General features: G+C 49.3%; 1 protein-coding gene across 2 annotated transcripts; it reads left to right on the top strand.

The window, feature by feature from the left end:
- Positions 1-7,296: 7,296 nt before the first annotated feature.
- Positions 7,297-20,756, top strand: PHYH (phytanoyl-CoA 2-hydroxylase). 2 transcript variants are annotated; one of them, XM_084279066.1, is made up of 9 exons: positions 7,297-7,458; positions 11,245-11,300; positions 11,755-11,865; positions 11,968-12,133; positions 12,571-12,652; positions 14,677-14,858; positions 15,559-15,708; positions 16,870-17,001; positions 19,717-20,756. In XM_084279066.1, exons 1-9 carry the CDS (start codon positions 7,366-7,368, stop codon positions 19,768-19,770), a joined length of 1,026 nt encoding a protein of 341 aa, XP_084135192.1. In that variant the 5' UTR covers positions 7,297-7,365; the 3' UTR covers positions 19,771-20,756. The 2 variants fall into 2 exon arrangements, with proteins under 2 accessions (XP_084135192.1, XP_084135191.1); XM_084279065.1 differs by lacking the exon at positions 19,717-20,756 and adding an exon at positions 19,328-19,463.
- Positions 20,757-21,715: the final 959 nt, after the last annotated feature.

Raw genomic sequence — 21,715 nt, 5'->3', positions numbered from 1 at the left:
AAGTTTAAATGTGAAGTCTTGCTCTGAGTGAAGACTCTGGCAAAACCTGGCTCATTGATTTTTCCACTCAGTAGTGTTCTCAACAGACACAGAATCCTTTTCCTTTTCTTTTTTTTTCTTCCCTTTTTCTCCCCTCCCATGCAGAACCTCCAGCTCCTTTTCCTGGAGAAGTCTGCAGGTTACATGTTCACCACAGAACCTCAGAGCAGTAACTGAGTTTTTTATTTGCTTTGGAAAAAGAAAAAGTTGTTAGATTTTTCACACCAGCTGGGAAAATAAAGCATCAGAAACCTGTTGTCTGTGCATAAGTGACTGATTTAATTCCTTGTTTGTTCTGTAGCTGTGGACCTGGCTTCTGCTCATTGCTTTATGGCTGTGGACAAGACTGTCACTACATAGGTGATTGTAGTAGGTATATTAGATCAAATGTGTGTGCTTCTGCATGGAAGTACTTGTATTTAATCCTGGCTCTAGATGTGTGTAAGCAGAACCACATATGAGTTGGTAGGTATTGGGTGGGGGGTTCTACTTGGTATGTTGATCAGTTCATCAGCCAGATGAGAAACCAATGTTCATCTTCAGGAGGAAGGGTCTGCAGACCCCATTCATACCCGTTGCCCCAACTTTCCATTTTGTCTGGACTTCCAGAGGAAAGCTTCCCTTTGCAGCAGCAGATCCCAGCTAGGAGCAAAACCCCTCTCTGAACTGATAGTGGGAGTCTCTCCTGATATTTCCCAGTGGCTGGAATTTACATCCCAAAGTGCTTCCTGGCTGAAGTGTACTGCTGAGCAGGCGATTAGAGTTGGGAAGTCCTCTGTTAGCATCTCCTAATCAGGGAGTGCAGTGATTTGTCCAAGGTTGTAGGATTTGTTTTACCAAGTGAGAGGTGGCAGATCATTATACTGGACCAGAAGTCCAAAGACCAGTGCCCCTAAGCAAGGCAGTTAAACATCTCTTTTTTTAAATGAAGATATTTTTGAGACACTGGCATCAAAAAGTTAGGAGAAAGCAACACAAACAGTCCAATCATTTATACAAATGTCCTTTGTTTGCAGGTATCTCCACTTGTACCAACTCCATCCCTCGGTCTGTAGAAGGCACCGAAGCTGAGAAGAGCAGAGATTGGGAAGGAAGGCTGTAGTAACTGGAGCATTCACTAGCCTGAGCCATGCTCTTGATCAGTAGCACCAGCATCTGTTATCTCTTTTTAATGTATTGGTTTTCTCAGCCTTCCACTTCTCCCCCTCGTAATGGAGAAATAACACCCCCAGCACTCTCTGTGGCAGTATATGAAATGAGGATAGTTTGGTCTTTTTTCCTTTTTTTCCTTTTTTTTTTTTCTCTCCATGTATTAGTTTAATTTCATGTTTTGCTGGAAATTCAGGACTGACCTTTTCTGCTGAGGAGACACAGACGTTGCTGTGACTGTGGGGGCAGCAGGTTAGGCTTTGACTGATGTTTGTCCCTGAACAGTTGGGGAGAGTCACCTCTGGGGGTACATCTGCACTCTGACTGCAAGGTGTGATGGCAACATCTGTGTCTGGTGCTCAAAGAGGGAGAAGGTAATAAAACTCCTAGTTCAGGCTATAGACTGTTGTTCCAGGTCGTGAGGGAGAAGGGGGTCCCTTTGGGGAGGTGGAGGACATCAATAGGAGCAACATGTCTGTGAAGGATACCAGCCCACTGGCTGCTGAGGTCAGCTGGCGTGGTCAGCCAACCATGCAGGAAGAGCTTGGGGTTTTTTGAAGCTCTTGGTGCTCTGAGCATGTGGTGGACCCAGAGGTCTGGTACTCCTGTCTTCAGGAGTGGGTGGGTACCCACAGCTCAGAAGCCAGGGACAGACAGCTGCAATCCTGAGACCCTGTTCCTCAAGGAGCCAGGCTGCAGCGCCTCAGGAGGTGTGAAGGGGTTGCCCAAAGCTTGGGATTCAGCAGAGGCCAGGACCTAGAGACAGGACTTTGCTTTTGTGGAAGGCAGTTCTGTCCAACTTGGTGGCAGACCTCTGGGCAAACCAGAACCATGTGTCTTTGGCACAGAGGATTTCCTCCACGTGGATCTAAACCAGCTTTAATCTCTCTCACTCTGCTTCCAGCAGCAGCAGTTTAGGCTTCAGCACTTCAGCACAAGCTTTGCTGCTCCACAGTCTGATTCCAGGTATGTTCCTTGTTGCTTGTCCCATCTCCAGGCTGTGACATTACATCTTTCTTTCGGTCACCCAAGATGTGTTTAACCTAAAGCTGATGCTCCAGCCAGCGCTGCTCTGTGCTTTCACTTGCCACATTGACCTGTCTTCTCTTGCAATTTTTTACTGCATGAAAAAGCTGCTGCCCCACATCTCTAACCTCCAGAGGGGGAATAATAACAACATAAAAATGGTCCTGGTGTTTCCCAGGTAAAACCAGATTCCTGTTCAGAGGCACAGTCCTTACTGTAATGGGACAGATGGTCCTTCCACTATAGCTGGGCTCAGAATAACTTGGTTTGGAACAGATGTTTTGCAGTCTCTGGTCCAAAGCAGGGACAACTTTGAGGTCACATGAGGTGTGCAGTCAGATTTTGAGTATCTCCAAGGAGAAAACCCACACAATCTGTCTGTAACCCCTCTTTCAATGTTTGGCCATCCCCATTTGGATGGGGTCTTGAGCAGCCTGGTCTAGTAAGAGGTGTCCCTGCCCATGGCAGTGGGGCTGGAACTTGATGGTCCCTTATGGTCCCTTCCAGCCCAAACCATTCCATGATTCTGCAGAATTTTCTCTTAGAGGATTTTTTCTTGCAGCAGTTTGTGTCTATTGCCTGTAAATGTTGCTGTAAACTCTCAAGAAGAGTTTGGCTGTCTTCTGTCTCCCCCCATTAGGTACTTGCAGCTGTGGGATCTCCCCAGAGACTTCTCTTCAAGCTGAGTTATTTTCTCAGCCTTTCCTTGTGCATCATGTGCTTCACCCCCTCATTTTGGGGGCTCTCCACTGAAGTCACTCCAGGATGTGTCTGCACTGGGAAGCCCAAAACTAGACACAGAGTTCAAGTGTCATCTCAGACTGCCTCATAGAGGGGAAAACCCACTTCCCTTGAACCTCTGGTTAAGGCAGCCCAGCACACAGTCGACCCCTTCCATTGCAAGCCCACGCTGCTCCCTCATACCCATGTTGTCCATCAAGTCCTTCCCTGCAAAGCTGCTTGGCAGGCAGGACTCAGCTTGTCCTGCAGTACAGGGTTACTCTGTGTCAGGTACATCACTGCCTCTGCTGAACTTCCAGGGTTGCCTGCTGAGGTCTCTCTGAGTGGCTCCTTCCCCAGCCTAGTGTCATCAGCCAGCTTCCTGAAGATTCATTCTTGTCCCTGTCAGTAACAGAGATAAACCAGCATCAGTTCTGCTACCCAATGCTGAGGGATGCCACCAGTAACCAACTGCACTTTGTACACTCCCCAGAGCTGAGCAAGCACCTTCCTAAGGTCATGGTGCAGGCTGCACCCTGCCCTACCCCAGCATGCAGAGCCATTCCATCACAGATGGTGAGAAGGTTGGCCAGGCCCAATTTGCCTTCACTAAATCTGTGCTGGCTGTTCCCAATCACCTTGTTCTTGGTGTATGTAGACACAGCAAATCTGGGAGGGTTTACTCCATAATCCTTTTGGACCCTGAGGTCCCCAGATCCCTTTTCTTGCCCTTTGTGGAAACAAGTATGACATTTTTCCATTCATCAGGAACCTCCCCTGGCACCAGGAGAGCAGCTTTGCAGTCACATTGGCTCCTGCAGGTAAATCCCACATGGTCCCATGGACTTGAAAATGCCCCATCTGCTTCAGTGGTCTCCAAATCAGTTTTCTGCAGTGTGGGTGATGCTCTGTGGCCCCAGACCCTGCTGCTCAGCATGGGGAAGCCAAGAACAGACCATGCCAGCATGGCCCAAGGCAGAGAAGACACAAAGTCCCATGTGCATTGTCACCAGGTCCCTCTATTTTGTTCTCCATTAGGTCCACATCTTCCTTCACCTCCCTTTCACTGCTAAATATATCTGTAGAAGCCCTTCTTGAATCTGCTGGTGATGAGAAATGAACCTACGTGTGGTGGTGGTGGATTTTGTTGTTGTTATTGTCTCATCTACATCTGTTTTCCCTGGCAGCTGAGTTAAAAAAACCCCTAATTTTGCCGAGTTGCAGCAGCTGCCACTTCCCACCCCAGTAAATTAAGCTTTCTGAAGACCTCATCTTTGGAATTGCAGTTCTGATCATAATGTGGATTTTAATAGTAATCTGAGCTGCTTATTAAATTATAACACTGTGCATTAGGGCCATTCGGGTTCTGCTGGGGAAATGTCGATTGTTTAGTTTTTATTACTTTCGTGATTTAATGAACGTTCTAATGACATTTGGGAAACTGACAGCTGTAGTTGTAAAAATGCTTTGCAGAGATGTAGCCCCTCTTAAATGCCATTAATTCTAATAAAAAGACAAATGCCACCATCAGTTTTCTTAACGAAGAAGATCTCTCCCTTGTTTCTTTTCCTAGGTTCGTGACATCACAGAATCACAAGGTTGGAAAGGACCTTTAAGATCACCAAGTCCAACCATTCCTGTCCTATGCTAAACCAAATCTCTAAGTACCTCATCTACCCTTTTTTTTAAACACATCCAGGGATGGTGACTCAACCCCCTCCCTGGGCAGCCTGTTCCACATCCCCACAACTCAGTGAAATTTTTTTGCTTAAGAATGTGTATCTATGCACGTGAGCATGCCCTACATTGGTATAAAAGCATCTTAGTTCTCAAACTCCTAAATCAGGCCAGAAAAATCACTGACTCCTGTTTGTTCCTTTTTTTCAGGTATCAAAGGCACCGCTACGTAAGATGCTGTCAAACACACACCAGTGGAGGAAATGCCTCCAGCTGCAAACTGTTCCATGTCAGAGCTGGTGTATTGTTCCCTTTTACCTTTTTGATGGGACTCTCACCTGAATTTAGAAACAGATGAAGATTTTGGTGGGCGGGGGGGGGGGGGGGGGGGTGTCCTGCTGCAGTTTGCATTGTGAAGGCAACTGCAGCATAGATCTGAATTATAACCAGACCTTTCAGTGCAGTTACAATAAGGGCTTCAGCAATGAAACTTCTACTCTAGTTGCTTTTCCTGTTTCCTTTCCATTCCCCCTCACTGGAATTTGATTTGAGGGACTTCTATGAACTTTCTGTTTACCTATGACTAAGAGTTGTCCTATAGCTCAGGAGCCAAAGGTCTCATTGTGTTGGCGATGGAGGGCTGGGTGCTGTCACTGCTGCTGCTTGTCCCTTCATAGTGCCTCTATGCTTGCTTCTGATTACACAAAATTGTTTGGAGGGGTTTTTTTTGGTTTTTGATTCCTAATCTTGTTTGTCCCATTTTTGCCAACAGCCCCTGTTTTGCTGTAGCCCCTGAAGGGAGCAACTAACTGCACTGAGCATCTGTGGAGCCACTGATGTGAGAACCACAAGCAGGAGTACTCTCCAGCTGCACGTAAAACCTGCCCTGGTACTTCTTCACTTAAATCATTGGGAGTTTTGCCACTGAGTTTTAAAGGAAATCAGGTTTTATGACACGGGTGAAGCTGAAAAGCACTTCCTACCCATGCCTTGGCTTCTCTTTAGCTCTAAGCACTAACATGAAGTTAGAGTGGCAGCTGAGTTTTTGATCCATCAACCTGTCACCTCGGATTCCAGCCAAACCTGTTGCAGAGCTTCCTTCAGGAGCTGGGATGTGGGGTTTTGGGGCACACCCTATCATCATGAGACCGCCTGGAGCAACAGAGGACTTGATGGTGCATCTTTGGGGGCAGGGCCTGGCTGGATTGCTCATGAGTAGAGGGGTTTAGGTAGGTGTGAAGATCTATTTGTGTACATTGGGTTGGTAAAATAATGCCAATTCTTTGCAGAATTTTCTTCCAGCCCTGATGCTGCTCTCCAGCTTACTGTAAGAACAGTGTGTTTATTGCTGGGTTTGCTGCCCTCAGCTCACCTCTCCTCTCTTCTCTCTCATCCAGATCCCCAACTTCTCCATCTCCTGGGAGAGCAGGTGAGAGAACATCCTGCAAGGCTGGACCTGAAGCAGGCAGCATGCTCTGAGCTTCTGTCCCCACCTTCCTGCTCTGTCCAGGTCAGAGGTGAGGGTAATGAAGTATCCCCGAGTTCAGGCTATAAACTGTTGTTCCTGGTCATGCCAGGAGAAGGGGATCCCTTTGGGGAGCTGGAGGACATCAACACCTCTGTGAAGGAGGCTTCTGCATGCCAGCCCACTGGCTGCCGAGGCCAGCTGGCTTTGCAGGAGCCAACCACACAGGAAGAGTTTGGGGTTTTTTGAAGTTGGCCCCAAGGAAAGGGGAAGGATGGAAGGACAGGAAATACCAGCATGAGACGCCCTAACTTCCAGCAGCATCAGCTGAGGGATGAACTGACCGTCACACCGATGGCACAGGCCAGTCTGGACCATGGCACTGGGACACATGCAAAGATGATGCAAATGACCTGAACTCTGCTGCAGGTCTTAGTTATAGGGCTGTTCCCATCCTTTAATATTCTCCTCGACTGTGTCAGCTGTTAATTAAGGCAGGTGACAGCACGCTAAGCACCACGTACATTGAGCATACCACTTTTAAGCCTTTCCAAGCTCCACAAGAACACCCAGACTCTGCAGCTTATTTTTTTTTGCAACCTGTATTTGCAGCTGCAGGGTTTTTACCCTGCATCTCCCTCTCCCCCACCCCAGGTTTTTTCCCTCTCTGTGCTTGTTTTCCCTCCCCTCCCACCTCCCCAGCTGCTGCCCTGTGACTCCTCTTGCACCTTCCCCTCTTTTCTTACTCAAAAAACACCCGGAGCTGTCCCGGGAGGCTGGACAGAGAGGCCCCCCCAGCACCCCAGGCGCAGGTCTGCAGCCATCCCAGGTATCTTATCAGTGCAAATGAGGGATGTGGGGAGCACGCTGGGGCCGTAATCCCTCCGAACTGCTCCGTGGAGGGATGAGGCTCTCTGACAGTCTCCTTAGAGACGGGGGATCAGTAAGGAGAATACCCGTGCCGCTCGGGCAGCGCCAGGCGTTGCTCTCTGCACGGGGCTGACGAAATCCTTGCGGCTCGGTAACCTCTGCCAGAGAAGGGGAAAAAAATAGGGGGAGAAACAGGGGCTGAGCTTGCCCCGCGTCCCTCCCAGCCAGCCGCAGACCCTCCCATCTTGCACTCCCTGCCAAGCCTCGGTCTCTGGCAGGGCTCCCCGGCCTTTCTGAGCATGCGCGGCCGCTGGCGCATGTGCGGCTGAGGCAAAGGCTCAGACCGGGCCCCGCTCCTCCTCCCCGGCTGCGTCCGTAGGGTCAGGCCGCGGACCCAGCGCTCCCGCTGCTTGGGCACGATGGAGCAGCTCGGGAAGCGGTCAGGGCCGGCGGCTCGGCTGGACGTCATCCTCCGGCATCTCTCCCCACGGCTGGGAGCGGTCTCTGCTCCTGTATCCTTTAGGATGTGCGGTGGGAAGGGGCCGGAGTGGGGTGGGGGACGGGATGTTGGTCCCGTTGGGGTCGCGGGTCTGTTTCCCCTGCCCCGGCAGGGTTTGCTCATCGCTCCCGCAGCCTGACTGCGTGTGTGGGCACAGAGGAGGGCTGCCGTGGTGGGGTGTCCTGCGAGGGCGTCCTGGCGGTGAAGGACAATATTCCTGCCTCCCCCCTTGCTGTGTGGGGGGGGTGGTGACGTGCAGGGGGGGTTGTGCCCCATGTAGCCCCTCGGCAAGGTGGGGTTGCACCAGGGCAGTGCTTCCCCTGGCAGTCCTGACGGGTGTTTCGGGGGCAGCACCTGTCCCACCCCAACAACTTCTTGTTTGGTGCTTTTTTAAGACTCTTTTTTTTAAGTGCTGCTGCTTCTCAGTGAGAGCTGAACGCTGGGAGCTTACCCCTGAGTTACAATAAACTGATGAAGAGGACGTGATCCTGCAGCCTGTCGAAGCCTCTACACATATTAAAAATGTGAAGGCAGATGGATACTCATTAACCCAGGCTGGCACGAGGCAGAGGTGTGAGTAGGAGCTCAGAGTTGGGCAGGAACACCAGGAAAGGCAGCCTGGTTGTAAACACAGCCAGTGAGCAAAGGCACCACACAAGCTGTTTGGCTTTTAAATCCAGCTGCCGTGGTCCCGACGCGAAGAGCTTTGGCCACAGCTGGGATTAAACTGGGGTGGAACGAGAAAGGTGTGTGGCTGAAGCAAGTGCCAGCGTGTGTTACCTCACTGCACTGGCTTGGTTGTAGTTTCTGGCGTGGGGAGCTGGGTGGGACGGTCAGTTTTCCTTCCATAAAATGTATGGAGAAAGAGCTGCCTGAGCAGAAACACTGTGATAGAGACCTGAAATGTGAAGCCACCCACAGCCTGCGAGGTCCCTGCATGGTCTCACTGGGGTGCAGATGTGCACCTGCTGCTCTCTGCCTGCTTAGTTGCCTTCTGGCTCACACCAGGCTCTGACCTCATGGAGCACTGAGCATCCTCATCCTCTCTCTATATGAAATTAAACCTGCACAACAGAGAGTTTAATTCTCTCTGGTGCCTACCTGGTTTCCTCCTGTAGTTCATTTTAGGGACTGATATGGTAGATACGACCCAATCAGTGTATGTTGGGTTGTACTGGGTTGGGTTTTTTTTAAGATGAGTTATTTTTACACTACAGTGGAAGAACTCTGCGTTTGTGGAGTCCTCCCATGGGGCCTCAGCAAGGAGAGGAAGCAGCAGAAGGTGACATGCAGCAGGTTGGGAGCTCGGTGTAGGAGCCAGAGAGGGTTCCTGTATCTGTAACTTGTCTCCTTACAGAAAGGCAGCTGAGAAAAAGCCACATTGACAAGAGCCTGTAGAAGACCTCCACTGCCACAGCTGGGAATTCACCTTGGGTGCTGCTTGAGTTGGGGCAAAACACCCAGGACACCGACTGTAGAAGTGAAGGTTTCCTCAGGAAACAGGGGAATTTCAGAAAACAGCTGCAACTCTTGAGGGATTTGGGTGTTTGGCTGCTTCTGGTCAAACCCTGATGGTGCTGGCAGTGTGGTGGCAGCCAAGCTGTGACCATCTCTCAGTGAGATGGCTTCTAAGAAAACTACACAAGTTTGTTGTGGTTGTCTTGGATATGTAGGATTTCACCCAATCCCTTGAAACTCTGCAGGGAGATGCTTTGGAAAAGCTCCTGGCCACCTTGAACTTTGCTGTGCCTCTGCTTTGGTGTCTCTCAAAAAAAATAATGTTGACTTGCTTGTGAGTGGTCCCAGCTGTTCTGTTGTGTGCTAGGTTGGCTGACATGCCTGTGAATACATTATTCTCAAAAGTGTGGCTGTGAGGGGAAGATAAATGTTTAAATACTCTGTGTCTTCACCAAAATGAGCTGCTGGAGGTGGCAAATCCTTCACAGCTTGTGTACCTCTTGTTTCCAGCTGTCTGAGCAACCCAAGCTTGTCCTTTGAGCGTTGCAGAGGTGGCAAGAGAAGGGGAGGAAGGTGTTAGAGTGGAGTTTAGTGCCTGGGGGACTTGGCTGCTGTCCCTTGTTCTGGGAGCTGGAGGTGTGCTGAGGAGGGGTTCAACCAATGCCTATGTCTCCACCAGTTGCCTCTGGACAATTAGCAGTCCCATTTTCACTGAAACTGGACCTGAAATGTGTGTGGAGCCCTTGGCTGTGGAACTCCTTGTCCTGGGACCTGCTGTGGTGGTTTCTACCAGGTCTCCCCATGTCCTTTTCCTCCCCATTCTCTCCCAGCTGGTTCTCAGCACCTTTCCCTCCTGCTGCCTCATAACTTTTGCTACACCCTTGTTCCATGTGTCATGCTGCTGCTCCTGCTGTGTGTGACTCTTGACCAGCTGGTGGTTCAGGTTCCTGGTGTAGGGACCATAGATGGGTCAGTTGTGATGAAACCTCTTTCTTCCTCCAGAACCATGCATGCTTTTGTGGCATGTTTAACAGGTGGGGGTGAGCAGCAAAGCAAAGAGTTGGGTTGACACAGATCCTTGAAGCTCAGGAGTCTCCAAACATGCATGTGCAGACCCAGACATCTGCAGAAAAATGTCCCTTCCTTTGTCCTCACCCCTGGACAACACTTCACTACCACATACAGAGCTCTCTTAGCGTGCAGGTTTTAATGGCTCTGAGGATGAGATTGCCTCTCTCTGCATAGAAGAACACAACTGTGTTTGTTTAAACCTGTTGAAATGAGTGGAGGCAGAGGACAAGCCCATAGCTCTTCTCTCTGTGCACTCCCTGTCAGGTTTGGGAGGGACCTAATCTCTGTGGTAACTGGAGAGAAGGCTGAGGGTTTGCACCACCACATGGGAATGTGAAGTCCTGGGTCCACCTCATAGGACTTCAGGCACCAAATTTGGTGCAGTAATGCTGGGAGGGGACAGATGGAGAAGAACCTTCAGGAGATAACACAGGTTTTGGGTAGGTCTGGCTGCTCTCTGGAGCATAGAGGGAAATTGGGCAAGTAAATATGTCCACTGAGTGTCTCATTGAGTGTCTCGATGTTCTGGGAGGTGAATCAAGGCCTGTGGTCTACTCTGGAATCTCAGGCATTTTGCACTGATTTTTCTGCATGCATGGGCAAGGCTACACTGACTGTTATTTTGTACTTCTCTGCTGCTCCAAAGGTGGGCAATACATTCTCCTGGAGAGAGTCCAGCGGAGGCTACAGAGATGATTGAGGGCCTGGAGCATCTTCCCTACGAGGAGAGGCTGAGTGAGCTGGGTCTGTTCAGCCTTGAGAAGAGAAGACTGAGAGGGGATCTGATCAATGTTTATAAATATCTGAAGTGTGGGAGACAGAGGGAAATGGGCAGCCTCTTCTCAGTGCTCTGTGGGGAGAGGACAAGGGGCACTGGCCTCAAGCTGGAGCACAGGAAGTTCCACACCAATACGGGGAAGAACTTTTACACAGTGAGGGTGACAGAGCCCTGGGACAGGCTGCCCAGGGGGGGTGTGGAATCTCCTTCTCTGGAGATGTTCAAGCCCTGTCTGGACGCCTCCCTGTGCGACCTGACCCAGTGAACCTGCTTTGGCAGGGGGGTTGGACTCGATGCTCTCTGGAGGTCCCTTCCAACCCCTCCAGTTCTGTGAATCTGTGATTTTTGGAAGCAAAATAAACAACATGTATTGAATGTCCAGCACAGCACTTACCTTTAACGTGAACCACATGGTAGGACTCAGGACATGAATGCATAGATGTTCTTCTGCTCTGTTGTGTTCTTGTGTATGTTCCTTGATTTCCATCCCAGATGAGTGTTCCTACTTCAGCCCAAGTCAGTGCTGATCCCCAGCCAGGGAGGTTTCGGTAAGCTGCCTCTTCCTTTGAGAGATTAAAACCAATTCATAGTCTGCAGAACCTGATTCTTTGTCCCACCCCAGCACACATGTGGCTCACCAGATGTTGTGCAGTTGTTCATTTGCAAGGGTATATTGCCTCTGTTTGATTTGACTTCAATAGGAGAGCTTAACCATGTGTCTTGAAAGTGTCTGACTGGACAGTCTGACTGCAGAGACTGTCCCCGTGGGCTTCAGTATCTCTGTTGAGAGGAAAGCTGCTGAGGAGAGGACCGATCCCAGCTTTCCTGCCTGCTTCTCCACTTAGGGAAGGGGGGATGCTGTGACCCGTGGCACAGAAGTAGTGGGTGGCTGTGGGCAGAGATACCCCCACCCCCATGTCACCATCCCCATGCCAGGTCTCGCTGTCGGTGCTCCCATCGCTCTGCCCAGCCCTGCTAACGTGTTTCTCCTCTGTGTCTCAGCTACACCCTGGACAACAACGTCCTCACCATGGAGCAAAGGCAGTTCTATGAAGACAATGGGTACCTGGTCATTAAGAAGCTCGTTTCTGATGAAGACATTGAGCGCTTCAGGTACTTGCTGGGAGGTCTTGTGCACAGCAGCATCCTGGGGGAGCTCTGGGAAGCTGGAGGGAGCCAGAGTCTCTCAACACAGGTGTTCCCTCTGCTTTGCAGGAAGGAGTTTGTGAGGATCTGTAAACGAGAGGTGGATCTGCCAGGAGCTATGATTATGAAAAATGAGTCACTGAGATCCCAGTATGGTCAGTCTGAAAATGTAGTTAACAAAGTGCAGGATTTTCAGGAAGATGAAGAGTTGTTCAGATACTGTACTCTGCCTGAGGTAAAATGGAAACCAAACCAAACCAGACCCAAACCCACCACAAAAGGGGGGATGGTGGCAGAAGAGCCTGTATCTCTGTTATAATGCCTATGCAGTTCTGCTAAAGCTGTATCCCTTATCAATTAGAGCACCTGTATGCCAATCCCATCAATATATCATGTTGTGGTGGAAAGCCAGAGCTTTGTGGAAGTAAAACCTTCCACATCTTTCCAAACCCACCCAGCAGACTGCTGCATTATCTCCTTCCTTGGCCTCCTCCCACCATGCCCACCTCTGCCATTCTGGATCCTGCCTCCTGTCCTGCATCCCTCCATCCCAGCCTCCTCCTGTTCTACCCCAGTCCTCAGCCAAACACCCAGGGCTCAGTGCTTCCTCAGCAATCTTTCCTCTTGTCTTTCATGTTGCTCAGACTTTTTCTAATATTTTCTTCCCTGTAGGTCCTCAGATATGTTGAGTGCTTCACAGGGCCAAACATCATGGCAATGCACACCATGCTGATAAATAAACTTCCAGATTCTGGTAAGGAAACCTTGGACAAGAGAAAAACACAGAAACTGTTGCTTGCATGCTGTCTGTCTGGCCAAAAGAGATCTTCACCTGATAGAAAAGCTATTTGCATTGCTTTATTCAAACAAATAAAGTCAGGCAAATTAAAACCAAATAATTTTCAGAAATTACAAGGCCACTTTGGTAATGGTTTGTTTTCTTTAACTTTGGCTTACTAAGATAACATCTCTTGTCTCAGTGTTCAGTATGTGCTTTGCTAAGGATGGTGGGTATCTTGGCTGCACCCCTCAGGTTCAATGTGGGCAAGTGAGATCCCTGCTCACCCAGCTGCACAAAGGCCCAGGGTTTAAAGCATGACATGTTTTTCAAGCTTGACTTCTCAAATGTTTTGAAAACAAGTGCTTCCATGGACCCCAGTAACAGGCAGTAGATACAGAGTTCATCCTTTGCTTGGAGTTTATATGCTCCTATATTAGATGTTAGGAAAAAGTTCTTCACTGAAAGAGTTGTCAGGGCCTGGAACAGGCTGCCCAGGGAGGGGGTTGAGTCACCATCCCTGGGTGTGTTTAAAAGATGGGTTGATGAGGTACTTAGGGCTGTGGTTTAACATGGGACAGGAACGGTCGGACTCGATGGTCTCAAAGGTCTTTTCCAACCTTGTAATTCTGTGATTCACCTCACTGACAGTTGTTGACAGTTGTTGCATGCTCAGTGCTTTGATATGAAGACACTTGAATAGGTGCCAAAAGGATTTTGAAGCCCAATTTTGGCTCTTGCTGCTGGAAATTGAGATCATCATTTATACAGGGGTGATGTGCAGGGAGAGGGGAAGAGCTCTGGCCTAACCATATTACAGGTGTTCCAAGGAGCTTTGACACTGCAGAAGCTGTTCTGGTTTAGCAAAGCTGAGACCTGAGCTGTGTTTCTTGTTCTCAGGTGTGCATCTTCTGAGCAGACACGTAGCACATTGAACCATTAAAATACTGTCCTTGTTCAGGTCAACTCCACGTGTCATCTTAAATACTCCAGAGAAAGCTGTGCCATTGGCTTGGAGACTCAACAGGATGTTGAGTGAAGTAAAACCAAACAAAAACCATTTTTGAAGTAAAACCAGAAGGCAAGAAAAGGAAAGCTGTTCCATATTTGCAAGGTCTCCATTCAGTATCTTTGAGGAATACTTTAGGAGAGGTGCAGATCTCAGGAGAGCTTTTGAGGCTGCCTAAAATCTAAATAATGGGGCAAGTGAGGCAAGTGGAAACATCCTGGCTGTATCTATTTGAGGAGCAAACTCAATGGCAAAATAAATATATAAATATGTATGTGTATATAAGGCTGGTTTGGTGTGGACTTTATGCTTCCACTTCCATTGCTGGAAAAGGAGTAACATCCAAAATTTTAGAAATACTTATTTTTCTTTAGATTTCATGGAAAAAAACCTCCAGGGTCAAGGCTAGTAGAATGCTGGGTGGACTGTCTGGGAAGGCTGCAGTCCATAAACTGAGATTTATTTTTTCCCCAAAGAAAGCTAAATAACCACGTGATGGCTGCAGCACAGACTGGGTTGATTCTGCTTGCAACACAGGGATAGATCAAGTGACTACAGACAGCATGGCTGTTCCAAAGTCTTTGTGTTGGGAAAGGTTTTTGCAACTCCATGCTGGTTAAAGTTCACAAAACTGGGGAGCAGCCAAAGTGAGTGGTGAAACCTTGGCAGGGGGGGGTTGTTGGTGATGAAGGCCAGCGAAAGGAGTCTTCTGAGGGATCTCACAGCCAGGCAGCCTCCTGGCATTCACTGTGTCCCCATGCCATTTCTGACCCAAAAGCCACCACCATGTTCTTGGTCCATCTTGGGATGGGGTGCAAGTTAACCCATTTGGTTCCAAGGCAGTGGTGGGCTGGAGCAGACACTGAGCAAGCCAAGTCTCTCCAGTGGCCAGCAGCAGCTTCCTAGGACGTGTTACAACAAGTGCAGTGGTGGGATGGCAAGGGAAAGTGCCGTGTTTGGTGAGGTTGAAGGTTTTGAACCTGTGTTGCAGATAAACAGACTTTTCTCCACCCCATGCATCAGGACTTGCACTATTTCCCCTTCCGGCCTGCCACCCGCATCGTGTGCGCCTGGACTGCCATGGAGAGGGCTGACCAGGACAACGGCTGCCTGGTGGTGCAGCCAGGGACACACAAGGAGCCCCTGAAGCCCCATGGCTATCCAAACTGGGAGGTAGAGTGGCGGGGGTGGGGGAGAGGGGGGGTTGGGAACAATTTGAGCTCAGTGTAGAGGGACGATGCACAAGTCACAGCTGAGGTTCTCAGGGGTGACTTGTTGCTCCATTGGCTTCACCCCATGTAGCCTGGGTAGGTTTGCCCCTGTTTCCACCTTCACCTAGAAGTTGTTTGGTGTGTGTGCCATGGGAAAACAACGCAAACATATGCGACAGTTTTCCACTGCCCTTGCCAAATCCGAGGACTTTCTCCTCCTGTGGATTTGGCCTGCCTGGTGAGCATGTGTACTGTCTCAAAGAGGAGAAACTGGGTAGGAGACAACTGGATGCAATTAAATATCAAGTGGTATCTCCATCTTAAGCATGGGTGCTTCCTGGGAGCAGGAGGCTGGACCCCAGTGGTGGCATCAGGCCACGCTTGAGGGATTCCCTGGTGCTCTCTTCTGTTCTCTCCAGCTGAGACACGTTCTTAATTGTCTGAATCCAGCTTCAGAAAACAGAAGTAGTATTATTTTGCTGTATCTCAGGCTTGAAGTAGGAAGACTTGTAGGCAAGTGGGCAGGTCTTCATTGGGCATACCAAATACAGTGCCCAGAGGAAAGCAGGTCAGGAGCTGTCCCAGCCACGCCTCGCGCTGAGAATCAGCCCTTGATCTAATTTAAAGGTGTGATTTCAACTCAGCCTCTTCTTTTTACCTAGGGTAAAACCAACAGACTTTTCCACGGGCTGCTTGATGAGGATGAGAAGACTCCCAGGGTTCACGTTGTCATGGAGAAGGGGGACACGGTGTTCTTCCATCCCCTGCTTATTCATGGCTCTGGGATAAACAAGACCGCAGGTTTCCGAAAGGTAGGAAACCAGCTCTTGATGTGGCTTCTAATATTTCTGATTTTTTAAAACTGATGGCACTATCCTCCCCCTTTCCTAGCTCATGAATATGGGGATGAACTTCTAAAACTCCCTTTCTTATTTTTAAGCATCTCTCTCTTTGGGGAGGAGAGCATGCCATGGGGCTGCTTGAGAATAACAGGGCAGGAGCAGGAATTAGATGTTGAACCTACATTTGAAGCCTGGCTGGCTGTACTTGCTTTTCCCTTTCAGATGTCCTGGATATCAGGATCTTCTCTAACTTTCTTGGCCCTGCCTCCTTGGTCTCCATCATTGCAGGAGTCTCCATCATCGAATAAATAATATTTATTTGATGAAACATGACCCATTTATCTATTAAACATCTGATTACTCATCATTTATTTAAATTGCATCATGATTATTTAACTGGAACAGGCCAAAGTGTCCTCCTTGGGAGCCCTGATCCTTTAGAAGTGGATTTATCCTAGCACCTAAGGGAACTGTAGCCTCTAGTATAGGCACTAGTGGCAAAGGAGATCTTTCCTTGCATGCACTGCTGCTCTATTTTTCTATTGTTTTGCCTGAAAAAGTACTATATGGCCCATTCATTCAAACTGCCACAGTAGCAGTTTACTGGTGTGGAATTCCTTCCTCCTGCAATCCTAAAAGCAGAGAGGACATCAGGTACTGAGATCTGATGGCTCTTTCCTGGTTAGCAGAGCAACAGTCCCGTTTCAGCATCCCATAGAAACACAAGAGCTTCCTCATATTGTGCCAGATCCCAGCATTTCTCTGCCTTTGGGGTGGATCAGTGAGTATCCTGGAGCTCTCTGAGCCAGGTTATAGTCCAACACCTTTGGAGATCTGGCATGATCTGCCTTGCTTCTGGCACAGCTTGTGTAGAGAGAAAGCTTTTTCCAGTGGGACATTTCTATTCATTTCCTCTAGGCTCTGCTTAAGCACAAACTGATCACAGAATCCCAGGGCAGCAAGAGTGTTTCTCCAAGGGGGACACTCAGGAGAGCAGGGGTGGTTGGAGAGAAGGAAGGGATCTGCTGAAGGGGGGGTGATCTCCATGATCTGGGATGCATGAGATGTTTCTTCCTCCCCACTCCTTTGTAATGGATGTGGTAACGACTGATGCCCCGTTTCCTCTTGCAGAGCATAAGCTGTCACTTTGCCAGCTCAGAGTGCTACTACATAGACGTCAAGAACACGACCCAAGAGCACCTGGAGAAAGAACTGGTGGAAATGGTTCGCAAGAAGTACAACATGACCTCTGTGGAGCTCAGGGTAGGACTTGGCCACAGGCCCTTCGTCACCGCCGGCTCCGTTCCCTCCCCTGAGTCTCATGGGGCAGATCTGTGCTTCTTGGTTTGGCAGATCAGACTGTGCCAGGCAGGGGTGGGTGGCAGAATGATGAAGGAGCTGATGTTCAGAGGATGACTGGCAGGATTTTATGGGGGCTTTTGCACCCATAAGGCAGCTTCTTGCTATGAGGGAGAAGTGGCCTTGCTCTCTGGGCAGTCCCTTCACATCCCTTGAGCTCTAAAGTTCCTCCTCCAGCTCTGCTTGTCAAAACGGGGTTTGTGAGCACAAATTGATCCCTCCTGTGTTGTCTGAGCTGGCGGATTAGATCACCACTCCATCATGTGACCGCAGCTGATGTCACAGCATAAGTGAGGAGCTGTGGACTCTGCTGTCACAGTGGCTCAGCTCTGAGGCTGCTCCTGTGCCCTTCTTACACCATTTGAGGGGGGTTGAGACTTTGCCCCACCAGGTAGCAGTGGGGAGGGCTAATGCAGCCATGCAGGAATAGGGTGGTGGCTTTGTCCTTCACTGGCTCACCAGAGCAGGATCACCCAGACTAAATCACACAGAAACACATCCAGGTGGGGTTTGAATGTCTCCAGAGAAGGAGACTCCACAGCCTCACTGGGCAGCCTGTCCCAGGGCTCTGTCACCCTCACAGGGAAAAAGTTCCTCCTTACAGTCACATGGAACTTCCTCTGCTCCAGCTTGCACCCATTGCCCCTTATCCTATCACTGGCCATCACTGAGAAGAGCCTGGCTCTGTCCTCCTGACTCTCGTCCTTTACATATTTATAAACATTCATAAGGTCACCCCTCAGTCTCCTCTCCTCCAAGCTAAAGAGACCCAGCTCCCTCAGCCTCTCCTCATAAGGAAGGTGTTCCACTCCCTTCATCACCTTGGCCTCTTTAAGGAGTTCTGTGTCCTTCTTGAGCTGAGGGGCCCAGAACTGGACACAATATTCCAGGTGTGGTCTCACCAGGGCAGAGTAGAGGGGCAGAAGGACCTCTCTTGACCTACTAACCACCCCCCTTCTAATACACCCCAGGATGCCATTGGCCTTCTTAGCCAGGAGGGCACATTGCTGGCTCATGGTCATCCCCAGGACCCCCAGGTCCCCCTCACCTACACTGCTCTCTGACAGGCCAGTCCCCAACCTCTACTGGTACCCGGGGTTGTTCTTCCCCAGATACCAGACCCTCCACTTGCCCCTGTTAAATCTCCTTACACTCCTCCCTGCCCAGCTCTCCACCCTCTCTTAAGTCTGGCTGAACAGCAGCACAGCCCCATGGGGTGTCAGCCACCCCTCCCAGAGTCAGCAAACCTGCTGACTGTACACTCTATTCCCTCATCCAGGCCATCAGTGGATATACTGAATAGCACAGGTAGTTTGCTGTGCCTGAACCAGCGCTCTTCACAGGTCTATTTGGGCTGACAGGAAGATGTGGTCACCTCTTGCCCTGAACTCCCAAGCTTCAGAAGGTGCAGTAAGTCCAGTGCTTGCTCAGAGCTGGCATGTCTTGCAGTTGGCCTGTCTTACAGTTACCCATCCTGATGGCAGCTGGATTTTCCTTCTGAATCAGGCAGCCACCTCTGACTGCACTAGCAGGCTGCATTTTTTTGGTTAAATATATTCCCATGTTGGTTGTTTACACTTGAGGCTACAGCAGCGATACCCATCGGCCTCAAAAAAAATAGGGAGGGGAGGGTAACAGACTCTTGCTGAATAACTGAACCCATTGTGTAAAACAGGCTGAAGGCTAAATTCTTCAGGGATTCAGCCACTGAAAGAAAAATAAACCTTGTTACTGGGATGGGGATGGAAACGTTCTGAATTTCTTCATCCACAGCCCTTGCCAAACCTGTACACAGCCAGTATCCAGGCTGGTCACTCGAGGTGTAAGAGGCAGGGCTTTATATTTTTAACATTTCTGTATTTTACAGATATTAGGGTATCTAGAGCATTTAGAAAGGACTTTCTTTTTCACCTTAAGAGGTTTTTATTTTGGTTTCTCCCATGGTGTCCCTGGGTGTCCAGCTGTGACAGACTCACAGAATTGTAGGGGTTGGAAGGGACCTCCGGAGATGGAGTTCAACCCCCCTGCCAAAGCAGCTCCCTAGGACAGGTCACACAATAAGGCATCCAGATGGGTTTTGAATATCTCCAGAGAAGGAGACTCCACACCCTCCCTGGGCAGCCTGTCCCAGGGCTCTGTCACCCTCACTGTGTAAAAGTTCTTCCCCATGTTGGTGTGGAACTTCCTGTGCTCCAGCTTGAGGCCATTGCCCCTTGTCCTGTCCCCACAGAGCACTGAGAAGAGGCTGCCCATTTCCCTCTGTCTCCCACACTTCAGATATTTATAAACGTTGATCAGATCCCCTACATGTTGCCTGTGGAGTTACAGTTTGTTTGACTTTGGATTCCTGGAGCTCTTTAGGTACCTGGTGAAATCCTGAGGGATGCATAGCAAGGCGCTCTCCTGGTGAGTGGAAGTGCCCTGTGCTTCCACGGGCTGTGGTGTGTTCTTGATATTAAGGAGTTGAAATGATACTCAGTGAATGTTTCAGTATGTTTTTATGGGTAGGGAGCTAAGCTGGGAATGCCATACCTATTTCCAACTCCATGAGCTGGGGAGCTTGGTCACCATTCCTGCTGGCCCTTAAGGCTTTTCCTTTGTCTCCTTTTTGTTTTGAAGGATATTTGGAATTTCCGAGCACGCCTTGTGCAAGGGGAAAGAATTAACCTGTAGAGCAAGAGAAGGGCAGCATGGAAGACACATCCTTGAGAATCAGCTTCTCTGGTTGGAGAGGACCCTCCCTGAGCAGTCAGAATTGTGTGTGCTTTGTTGGCCTCTGTACGGGTAACCTCGCCAGATGCTGCACTGCAAAGTCATTTTATGGTAATGCAAACTAATTGCACAGAGGTTGAGCAGCTGACATATGTCAAAGAAAACCTAAACCTAGAAAAAGCAGAGATTTGCTGTGGGTGCCTTAAGACAATCAAAGAATTGAGGTCTTGGTAGAAAACCTTGATTTTCCTGATGTTTTCATTCTCAGCTTTTAGAAGTTTCTCACATATTTTTGGAATGATGCTTTACTAACCTAAGATTTTATTCAGGAATCCAGGGAAGTTCATGGGGTTTATAACACTTCCAACTTCCTTTTCTATGCAAAAGAAATAAAATGAATCAGGGTTTCACACAGGCCCTTGGTATGAGGTCACATGGGAAGCAGTACAGCTGATGATGATGTGGACATTGGTACCAGCAGAACCAGCAGTGAAAGGAATCAGATAAAGGGGAAGCAGCAGCCACTCCCATGGAAAAATGGGATTGGGGGGCTGGAGCATCATCACCAGTAGAGTTCCTCAACGCCTGACGTGGTGTTGTGTCTTACCAAGCAGTGCTGGCTCAGGTGAGACATGTGGCTGACCGTGTTGGGAGCTACTGGGGTCAGCAAACCAGCCTCCTGTTGGCCTTGCACAACCCATCCAAGGCTGTGTGAGATGAAGAAGTCCTCCTTTGAGTTTGGTGGGCCTGGGAAAAGGTACCTTTTGTTGCTGCTGGGTTGGGGAGACCGTTGGGTGCTCCTCGGGATGCACTAGTGGCAGGGTGGAGTGATGTGCACTGAAGTGATCTTGCACAGTGTTTTTCCTTGTTTCCTTGCTTTCTGAAGGATTCCTTTGCTTTCAGAATCGTGGTTTTTGAAATGCAGATTAAATCAGAGCAAAACTACATTCAAGGGCTGTGTTGTGTTCTTTCTGCCACCTGGAAGTTCCAGCAGTGGGTGTGTTGTTGAATACCCAGTGGAAGGTGTCTGTCCTCAGCTCTTCTCCAGTCCATCTTTCCACCTGCCAAAACAGCACCAAAGGTTGCACTGGTGACTCTCTTGGCTCCTTCAGCTCTGTTATCTTGCAGGTGGGAGGTCACCTGGTCAGAACAGGAGTTAAGGTAAGGTCCTGTCCTAAACCCACACATCTCAAGCTCTTCTCCCAGCCCTGCTCAGAAGGTAATTTTGAATATCCTAGTTCCTGCACCTCTTCCCATGCCCTCTGTATAACCCTGGCACTGACTCTGGAGGAGGTGTGCCAGGATGCTTCTCCAGATTTAGACCTTCTCTGCTCTTACCTTACTGTATGGGCCCAAGGGAATAATTTCCAAGTCAGTTGGAGGCTCCTCTGTTGCCTTTTCTGAGCTCTGGCTCACAGTCTAGCTGGTGCTCTCCTTAGGATTCTTTTGAGTATCCTGTTGGCTGCAGGATTCCTGGAGAGACTTTGCTGTCTGGTGTTACTGGTGTAGCTGAGTTTACTGCAGAGGGAGCTGTGACCACAGAGAAGATAAATGGATTGTCCATCAGGTTCCCAGCATTTCCAGGCTGAATTTCTCTTACTAGAGCTGGGAAAGAGAAGGAAAGAAAGACCTTTAGCTTTGTTTTTAAAATTTTTTGCATGTCTGCATATAGATTTAGGCTTAAAATTTCCTCTTCCAGAAGAAAAATCCCATCAAAGACCTCTCAGATCACCTGAACCCAGCAGTTGTCACACCTGATGAGACTCATGTCCTCATTCCTTCCTAGAACAGGACAAAGAAACTCCAGCCCTTGGGGAGGACTAAGCTCAGGCAAGCTCCCCTTCACTGTGTGCAAGGTCAGCTCAGCTGCATCCTAGAAATGCTGAGGAGTTCCACCCCTGACCCC

This window comes from Gallinula chloropus, assembly GCF_964237585.1.
Source record: "Gallinula chloropus genome assembly, chromosome: 1".
Taxonomy (NCBI): Eukaryota; Metazoa; Chordata; class Aves; order Gruiformes; family Rallidae; genus Gallinula; species Gallinula chloropus.
This window is presented reverse-complemented; position numbering and strand designations above follow the sequence as displayed.

Excerpts from the sequence above, each read along its gene's own strand:
- PHYH (XM_084279065.1), top strand. The coding sequence starts at position 7,366 with ATGGAGCAGCTCGGGAAGCGGTCAGGGCCGGCGGCTCGGCTGGACGTC. Across the intron at positions 11,301-11,754 it reads CCCCAGCCAGGGAGGTTTCG|CTACACCCTGGACAACAACG; the intron begins GTAAGCTGCCTC and ends TCTGTGTCTCAG. Across the intron at positions 11,866-11,967 it reads GAAGACATTGAGCGCTTCAG|GAAGGAGTTTGTGAGGATCT; the intron begins GTACTTGCTGGG and ends TCTGCTTTGCAG.